The sequence below is a fragment of the Gossypium arboreum genome, chromosome 13 (assembly GCF_025698485.1).
Source record: "Gossypium arboreum isolate Shixiya-1 chromosome 13, ASM2569848v2, whole genome shotgun sequence".
NCBI classification, from domain to species: domain Eukaryota; kingdom Viridiplantae; phylum Streptophyta; class Magnoliopsida; order Malvales; family Malvaceae; genus Gossypium; species Gossypium arboreum.
The window spans coordinates 6155347-6165689 of NC_069082.1; the positions used below are offsets into that span (position 1 = coordinate 6155347).

At 27.4% G+C, this 10343-nt stretch overlaps 1 protein-coding gene and 1 pseudogene across 1 annotated transcript; one reads left to right on the forward strand and one right to left on the reverse strand.

The window, feature by feature from the left end:
- LOC108462334 (L-type lectin-domain containing receptor kinase IX.1-like) overlaps positions 1-509 on the reverse strand; it is a 30480-nt pseudogene extending 29971 nt beyond the window's left edge.
- Positions 282-8451, forward strand: LOC108462335 (MADS-box transcription factor 23-like). Its single transcript, XM_017762298.2, has 7 exons — positions 282-844; positions 5476-5557; positions 6058-6119; positions 6553-6652; positions 6747-6788; positions 8017-8104; positions 8288-8451. Exons 1-7 carry the CDS (start codon positions 663-665, stop codon positions 8449-8451), a joined length of 720 nt encoding a protein of 239 aa, XP_017617787.1. The 5' UTR covers positions 282-662.
- The last annotated feature ends 1892 nt before the right edge of the window (positions 8452-10343 follow it).

Consider the following 10343-nt stretch of genomic DNA (forward strand, 5'->3'; position numbering starts at 1 on the left):
TTTAGGGAATAGGGGCACCGTGACCTATAATGTGGAAAACTGCTAAGCGGATTTCGGCTCCATGTTTTTGGGTTAGAAAACCACTTCTGGGTTTCCATTTAGAGTATAAATCAAGATTTTCCTCTTTCACTTGCAAAGGAAAAAGAAGATTTGAGTCTCTGTATATCATTCACCTTTCATCCATCATTATTAGCTTCAAACAAGTAAGCTTAATTATCTTTTTTTTTTTTTAATTCCTACTGCAAATCATATATGTTACCTGTTTACGCATCTTTGGTGATGGATGGAGTGAGAGATGTTAAATTCCAGAAACATAAAACAAGGTTAAATGTTTGAATATGGTTGCTAGAAGGGTGACGATACAGCTTGTTGCTTACTTAAAAGCATCGGAAAGGAGTATAAGCTCCGACATCTCAAATTCACGTCTGTCTTGCAACAACTTGAGAACCTCCAGACAATCTCTCAGCTCGATCCATGCGTAAACAACCGCTAAACAGGATGGCACCCATGCTTACTACTTAATATGTGTATATATTTTATGACTTTGCTGAGAATTTCTTTTCTTGATCGATGCAGGTAAAGAGAAGCAAAAAGGGGGAAAACCCTAATTTTCTTTTTTTGTTTAATATTTTATTTAAAGAGAATAAATTAAGGGGGTTATAATGGGAAGAGGGAAAATAGAGATAAAAAAGATAGAGAAATCATCAAGCAGGCAAGTGACCTTCTCAAAGAGAAGAAATGGATTATTGAAGAAAGCTAAAGAGTTAGCCATCCTTTGCGATGCTGAAGTTGGGTTGATTATCTTCTCCAGCACTGCCAAGCTTCATCATTTTGCCAGCTCTAGGTCAGTTCTCTTTTTTCTTTTTCTTTGTTTCATTCTTTTGTTAATTTTAATTTATTATTTTGGTATCATTTTTCTGAAATATGGGCAGCGACGAATAATGATAAACAAAATTCGATTTGACTTAAAAAAAATTTAAAAAAAATTTAAATTTCGAATTAAACCAATTGAGTTATTCGAATTAATTGAGTTATTCGAGTCAACTCAAATCTTTTTTTCAAATTTCGAGTTCGAATTTGAATAGCTCGAACAATTCGAATAAATTGAATACCAAACTATAATATTTTACATTTTTACCCTAAACTCCCAAACCTCTTTACTTTCCCCAAAACGTTTATTTATTCCCACTTTTCCCCCAAAACTTTTACTCCTCTCTCATCTCACCCCATTCTACCCCAAACTTATCCCCTTAAATTTTACTCTCGGCCTTTACTTTCCCCCAAAATTTTACTTATCACCTTTTACCTCTAAATCAAATATTAAAATCATCCAAAAAATCTCTAAAACTAAATAGTAATAATTTTATTTATATATACTATTTATATTATTAAATTAAATTTCACATTTTTTACTATTTATATTTGTTTAATCATATTGAATCTTTATAATTTTTATTAAAATTGATTTATTCGTGTTAAAATTTTATATTGGTATCAATTCCACATTTTATCTTTAAGATAACTTTTATTAAAAAATCACATTTTTACATTTATTATATTTTTAAATTTCAAAATACATAGTGACAAGAATCGAAGATAATTGAAACAACTAAGCAAACAAATAAATTAACCAATGTATAAAAGATTAATAAATAAATTATGAGGAATAAAGTTAATAACAAATTTGATTATGGTCAGTGGTAGTGATTATAAGGACCCAAAATCATTTTTTTAATTTAATTTGAACAAATATATTTGATTTAATTCGATTCGATTCGAATTCCATCTCACTTGACTCGATTCAAGAAAATTTCAAATCAAGTTAGGATGATAAAATAGGATTCATCAACTTGATTAACTCAAAATTTTTTCATTCGATTGGATCGAACGCTCACCCTTAATGGCGAATCCCGGGGAATGTCTTAGTAATGATAAAATTGTACTTTTGTCTCTCTAAAAATGATAAAATTTTGATTTAATCCTTTAAAAATTATTAAGATATAGGCTATTAAAATGGTAAAAGTGCATTTTTACTATCATAAAAATATACAATTTAATTCCGACCCCTCAAAAAAATTATCTAGCTTTGCCTCTGGATATGAGGGTTGTTTATAATTACAAATATAGGGAATCGTTTAGTTACTTTCATTCACTTGTCATGTGTGTAAAAAATTAACAATTTAACTATTACAATTTATATCAATATAAATCAAACTTGTCATGTGTGTAAAAGTATTTAATCAATCGATATCTTAATAGAACATGAAATATAACAGTTGAATTATTAAATTATTTATCCTATAAAAGCTATAAAATTAATTTAAGACATTGAATTTATATATAGTATAAGTAAATAATGTTAATAATAGTGAGGATAAATCCGTACATTATTAATAAGAGAATAACTTATATTAGGGAATATCTAAGGTGTTAATAATATAGTACTAAGTTAATATTAATTAATAATATTTTTTTGTTGAATAACAGTATAAGATTTTAAAAACCTTAAAATGAAATAAGAATAAATTTATTTATTAAGGTAAACTTTATTAATTAATAAATTAATAAATTATTTTTCAGTTATTATCATTATAAATAATTAATAAATTTTATTCAAACATAATATTTTATTATTCTGAGAAGATATAATTTATTTTGGTCTAAGTAAAAAATAAACAAATTATTTAAAGGTATGAATTTAATTTATCATGATAAATGCTTCAAATAGTGACCTAATTGCATAATCAACAAAACGTGAGGGACCGAATCTTGAATTAGCCCATGGTGCGAATATATCGATGGATACATTTCTTTTATATAAGCGATCCGCTTATACCGTGTAAAAACTAAAGTAATTTAACACAGTTCCATAACTTTAATGATCCAACAATTGAATTTATTAATATAATTTTACTTGTCATGCATGTAAAATTTTGAATTGATCAAATATCTCTGTCATATCAATCTAAAATAATGTATATATTAATATATATTCAATAGTGAAATCTTTTTTACATAAAACAAATAGTTAGAAATTTAAATTTACATCAAATTTAACATGCATGATTTATATGAATAGACCATGAAATATAATGGTTGGATCGTTAAATATTAATCATATAAATAATTATATAAGTGTGTAAAACTACTTTAAAAATGAATTCCAACCATATATATATATATATATATATATATAATCATGCACTACTAGATGAATATAGCAACACTCATAAATAAATAAATCAAATTTTTTATGAAATTAATATATAAGCAATTTTCTTTAAAAATATTCACTTAAATTTATTTTTCTATGCAAATGTAATATAAAAATATAAGATGATCATCAACGAAAAAGTTTTAATTAAATAGCTAGATTTTATCTAGGAATATTTATATGATTTTTTAAAATTAGATTATTAATAATTATATGAATAATTGAGTTCAAAAGCTTAAATAGTACTCATTATAATATTTATTATGAATTATAAAAAGTTTCCATGTGGATTTGGATAGGCGGTGCATTTATCTGTGGTTAGTGTAAAAACAACGGTGGCGGTGAAACTAAATATTGTAATGATACTGTAACATAAGATAAAAAGTACGCTAAATGCACCGCACCCCACCGCCCATCCAAACCCACCTTTAATTAGGTTGTAGGTATTTTCTCCAAATTTTCAAATGTATATATTAATGATTTAGATAATATTCGAATTCAAATGTTTTAATTATTATTGACAATCAATGTTTCTGAAATCGATCAATGGTTAAACCGATCACATCATCGATTCTTGATTCAATCGATCTATCCAGATCAAATTAAATAGATTATTAATTTTTTATAAAAAATTTAAAATTAGTGATAATTATGTCGCACTATGAATAAGTTTGTCAAATAACATATTTCAATTAATATGAAGTTGCATAATAAATCATTTTACATAAGTAAATTGAAAATAAATTAAGAGTACATAAATATTTAAGAAATAGATATATATCTCATTCCATATATTTTATTAAGTTTGAGAGCATGTGGCAAAGGGAATAATTTTTAGCAATCATTACCAGATATGTCATCCCAAAGATCTCATTCACAATTAGCTATGAAAAAAGTTTCTCATTCTTGTATTTTTTGTTTTGAAGGTTTTAGCTCAAGAGCTCTTACAAACTTTTATTCACCAAACACTACAATTAGAGAGTTCGACTACCCAATCTTCCATTTGTGCTCAAATCAGCTAAAAAGGCCCAAAACTCTATTTATAAAATACCCCCTAAAAAATATTATTTATTTATGAAGTAATATTAGATGCACCATTTATGAATAACAACACAATCATTATTAGATAAAATAGAAAATAGAAGAAATTTATAAATAAATACTAAAAATTTTATTTAAACATAATTAAATATTAATTATAACTATTGCATTTTTATTTTAGGTTTAGATTTTATGATTTATAAATTAGGGTTTACTTTGAGTTTACATTTAAATCAAATTATGTGTACCAAAAAATAAAGTTATTAATATTTATTTATAAGTTTTTGATCATCTTTTGTTTTCATCAATAATGATATCTCGTGTTGTTGTTCAGTAACGACACACGAGATTAATATACTAATGGTGCATCGAATATTCACCCTTTATTTATTTGTTTATGTTACCTTTTTTTAACACTTTTTCATAAGTCATGTATTTATCAACCATGTTATTGGTGTAATGATAAAAGATTTCATCTAACACAAAATCGAGGGTTCCAACTAAATACTAAATGTGTTCATGGGTCAGGGCGGACCTAACCAAAATTTTAAGCTCGTTTGCCTGATTAGGCCCAAAAAATGGCCTAAATTTTGTCCAAGCCCAACTCTGATAAAAATGTTAAAACTCGCTCTGGCCGCCTATATTAATTTTTTATATAATTTTAAAAAATATAATACATCAAAAATACTAAAACATTAAAAAAATGTTTCTCAAAAATTAAAAATAAATTTAAAAATATATGTATACTTGAATAATACTAAAAAGGTACAACTTAATTAACAAGAAAATGCTTCTAAAATAGGGACAAAATTAACAATAAAATAATAGTTATACAATATCCAAATAATAATAATAAAATAGTAACAATATAATAGTGAAATGACAAAATAGTGAAAAAATAAGAAAATAGCAACAAAATAATTTAAAAAGAAGCAAAAAAAAAGAAGAAGTAAAAAACAACAATTTTTTTGCATATTCGTACCGAGCTAGGGCCAAAAAAACTTTACCCAAGGCCTGACCCATTTTTTAAAAGGGTCTTATTTCTATTTCCCAAACGTATTTTTTGAACCTATATATTTACTCAAAACCTTCTTACTTTTCAGACAGGCCTTCAAATTAGACTAAATAGCCCAACTCATAAACAGTTCTAGTTCCAACCTCGAAATTCCTTCCTGTCGCCTGATATAAAAAAATAGTCATTAATGCATATTTTATATCAGCATGAAATCTGTCATAGAACGTTACAACAAGTATAGAGAGGAATATCATCATCAACTACTTGATCCTGCTTCTGAGTTGAAGGTAATTATTTCTCCACCATTTGCTTTTATTTCATAAATTTTCCTGTTTTTGGTTCAGTGTGTATGAATGTATGTGTAGCATTTTTTGCTACTTTTTCCCTTTCGGTTGGTTTTCCATAGGTACAAAACACGTAAATTATCTTAAAAACTAGATTAAGCTTTCAAATGAGATTAAGATATTATTTAAATTTGATTCGATGATAAAATGTTAAGGGATGAGAAATAATCTTTCTTTCGGAAAACAATAATTAAAATTATTGAGAACCAATTGATTACTAGATGAAAGGTATTTTGAATTTTTTTTTTTAAAAGAGTTAATCCTCAACAAATTTGAACATATAACTTAAAATAAAATATTTTAATCAGAAAAACATGAACCCAAATCGAATCTAAAAAATTAAAATTCGAATTAATTTGATCTAAAACCAATTTACAATAAAATGCTCCACATTCAAGAATATAATTTTTTTGATTTAATATCTGATTTTGTGCTTGATATAGTTTTGGGAAAAGGAGGTAGCAAGCTTGAGGCAACAACTAAATGACTTGCAAGAATACCACAGGTACTCAATCTCCCATTATTCATACATAAAAATAAAAATATTTAAAGTTGTGTTTGAATGAAAATTTTATGTAATTTCGACACTGCAATAACTTAATTTTCTTTTTCAAATTTCACTTAAATAGGTGGTTTTTCATAATTTTATTCAATTTTATATACATGATTCTATCATAAAATAAAAAACTTAAACTTCATAAAATATTTTATTTAATTATAATATATATTTTAGATTTTGAACAATTTTGCCAGTCACGGTCTCATTGACATTTAAAAGAATTTAAAATGCTATGTTGCTTTATGAAAATTCATAAAAAGATAACTAGTTAACTTAATCTACCATCATCATCGACTTGATCGAACTGACTTAACCTATTCCACAAACTTGACCAATTTAGAATATCTTACACAACATTTTCCACTGTGATGAATTGCAGGCAGCTGATGGGGGAAGAACTATCTGGTTTAAGCATCAAAGATCTACGGAATCTAGAAAACCAACTTGAAATGAGCTTGAAAAGTGTTCGCATGAGAAAGGTAAAATTAACTTTAAAACCTTGGTGAAATTTATGTTTACAACATTCAAGGATTCAACAATGCAATTTTCTCTCTGTTATTGTTTTGTTTTTAGGACCAAATTCTTACAAATCAAATCGAAGAGCTAAGTCTTAAGGTTAGAAAAATTTTTGCTGCATTTTCATGTTTTTTCGCTGATTTTCATCTATAGAGATTTTCTCTGGTTTGATTTTGGTTTCAGTCCATTTACTGAAATCACTCTAATTTGGGGTAATTTGATCAATGATGTTATTAATAGATTCAAATTGAAAACACCATTAATTGTTGTTATTAAAGTGATGACGGGGTTTATGTTTGATCCAAATTGAAAACGAATTAATACCGAGTTATTTTATTGACTGAACATTCTAGTTCTATTCCTTTTACTATACTAAATTTTAGGGTTTACTCTTTTTACTTTAAATTAACATATCATGGTCTTGTTTTTATATTACTATTAAACTTTCGGTAATGCAAAGTAGATAATTCCATATTGGTTGAAGAAAATCTTTCAAGAGAGTTTAAATATAGCTTTGCCTCTTATCTTTATTGAGTAATTAGGAGCTAAGACCTAACACACATGCGTTGCTACTTGGTTTTGTGTTCGTGTTTTTGAATAATTTTTGTTTCTTTTATCATTTTTTTTTTGTTTTCAGAATATTTTTTCGGTTGAGGAAAATCCTTTGTTATTTTTAAAAATTGACACAGCTATTTTACTATTTTGACCTTTCAGAAAACAATAGAAATACATGTCATTCTTCTCATTTTTCACAACAACAAAATCAACAATTTCTCTGCCTTTCTTAGCTCGCTTATTTTCTATTCAGAAAACTTTTCCGGTCAAATTTCCAACCAAGTTTTCAACTTTAGTTTCTAGTCTTCTGTTCTGAATACTTTTGAGAAGAGCAATATCATTTGTGTTCCACCTTCTTTATTCGGGTGTACAAATATTGAAACACTGTGTTAATCTTGGGGAGCGACGTCCACTGCACATTTACACCGTTCAAGTCAAATTTATTTCTAAGGCAGTAATTCTTCCACAGCACAATGATTATTTTATTTATTTACACTCAAATTGTTTATATTATTAGTGCTAACTATTTTGTTTTGCTGTAGTATATTTCCAACAAAAATGTCCAAATTGAAAATGATGTTTAATTCCTTGTTCAGGTAGTTTGAAAATCTAATTAATCATTTTCAACCAAAAATCAAAATATAATCCGAATACTTAAATTTGTTTCTTAAAAAAAAAATTCCATATTCTCTTTATCCGTTACTATCAATAATATTATAAGTAAAACACTAAATTTATAATTAAACAGATTTTCTTGTTTATTGAATTTCAGGGACACCACATTCATAAAGAGAATCTAGAACTACAGAAGAAGCTAGACCTTATTTGCCAAGAAAATACTGAACTTCAAAGGAAGGTATTCACTAAATATTTGAAGCAGTGGTTAGAGCTCGCGTTAGATACTTAAATATCACCCCTTGTTCCCCCCGCCCAATACTTTATTGATAAAAGAAAATTCTTGTAACTCCTAGCAAATTAATAATTTTCCTACTGATATAATACTAAGCAACACAAATTTTTGGGGGTGACACAGGTTGATGGAAATGGAACAGCAGAAGCAAATAAAGGCAGCAAAAGCTCATCCCAGAGTTATGGTTTCAACAATGGACATGATGAGTTGCAGGCACCTATTGTCGATCTCCGGTTAAGCCAGCCTCAACAACTTCCCGACGCAGACACATCGTATAGAAACCTAAGACTGTTTTGAAAACCAGGTAAAATTTTATAGAATGTCCCTGTACTATGCATTTTTAGCATATCTAATCCCTCTACTATAATTTGATTGTTTTTAGTCCCTCTATTTGGAAAGCGTATTTTCAATCCTGAGGTCAAATTTTTCGTGAACTCTGTCAGATAATTTAATATGGCTTTTTTTAAAAAAAATATGTGATAGATGTAACATATACACTTTTGGCATTTTTGTACATTTGGACAAATGCCATGTCATCATATATTTTACGTCACGATTTGGCTCCTGAATTATACTTTGGTATTTATATTTTTTTGTCTCATTTTGGTATATGAACTATTATTTTTGTCTTATTTTACCCAAAAAAATTATCCGGGTACAATAAGAACGTAACACTTTTTTTATTTTGGAGGTAAACTAAAACGAAAATGATAGTTCATATATTGAAACAAGACAAAAAAAAGTTTAAGTACCAAAATAAGAATATGGGTTCAAGGGTTAAATAGTGACTTAAGCAAGAGATATATGTTACATCAAATTATTTGACATAATTAATGAAAACAAAATAGAGAGACCAGAAATGATCAAATTATAGGAGAGAGATTAAGTCCGCATAGCAAAGGGACTTTATATAGAATTTGACCATAAATAGCTAGAGCATATAGAAAACAAGAAAGCAAAGCATTTCAACATCCAACCCTAAGGATAAACTTTGGGTGGACATATCATCAATGCTCCAACGACGACTTGCCCACGCATGGCTAAAATTAAGCTTCAATGGGTGAGCTTTTTCATATTCCAGATACTATATAAAGTATGTTCCAAGTTATAAATTACTGTAAAAATAAAGAGGGAAACAAGTCTTATAGGATATAAATTTAGGTAATAAAGAGAATATAACTGATGTTACTCAGCTCTGCCTTGTAGACAGAAATTGACTAGCTGCAAATAGCAGTTGCATGCTTTATTTTTTGTTATCCACTTTACACTTCCGTGGGTGATTGAAAAAAGGGCAAATAGAAAAGGTATATGAATGAACATTTCGTTTCATCGGTATTTGTGTCGATACAAAATATGAATGGAGGAGAAGAAAAGTGTTTCGCACGGTGGTGCTGAGGGGTGAGAGAGGTGGTTTTGGAGTTGTGAGGTTAATTTGGCAAAATTTCGATATGTGAAGGGGTCTCTTCGTGGTGAGTATGATAATGATGAGGTATATATGTATCCTAGATATGTCCCCTTGATATAGGTTTCAAGTAACGAAAAGCAACTAGCTAAGTTAGGGAAGCTGCTCCTTGCTATCTCTTTAGGCGAAGTAGCTCCTTTGGACGAGTTAGTTTCCCCTAACAAATTGTGTTAACTATATCGGTGAAAATTTCAACAATTACTCGAAATCATATAGTTCTCACGGATAAATGACACGATGCATGAGGATAAGAGGGGGTGTGTAATAGAGATATTTATGTATTGGAGTTGAGTTTATGCATGCTATTAATATTATATTTAAATATTGTTCAAGTATAATCCAATTTGGAATATAAACTTTAAATTTTGTTCAAATTCATCCATTTTATAAACGACTAATCTAAGTCTATTTAAACCCACTCATTTCTTTTAAATATAATTAATTTTAATTAATATTTAATAATATTATATATATCTTCAATTACAATTATATATATTTATTAAATATAAACATATACAACTTAACTTGTCTTTTATATTTACATTATAATTAGTTTATTTAATTCTTCATATAATATAATTACATAATATATAAATAAATATATATCACAAACTTGAAAACTAATCATGTAACACCTTACACTCCAAGAAGTGTTATATGTAATAGCACACAAACATCAAATATAAATCTCTTATCTACTAAAAGCAAATTTGCTTATACAAAAATT

Excerpts from the sequence above, each read along its gene's own strand:
- LOC108462335 (XM_017762298.2), top strand. The coding sequence starts at position 663 with ATGGGAAGAGGGAAAATAGAGATAAAAAAGATAGAGAAATCATCAAGC. Across the intron at positions 6,120-6,552 it reads GACTTGCAAGAATACCACAG|GCAGCTGATGGGGGAAGAAC; the intron begins GTACTCAATCTC and ends GATGAATTGCAG. Across the intron at positions 6,653-6,746 it reads AAAGTGTTCGCATGAGAAAG|GACCAAATTCTTACAAATCA; the intron begins GTAAAATTAACT and ends TTTTGTTTTTAG.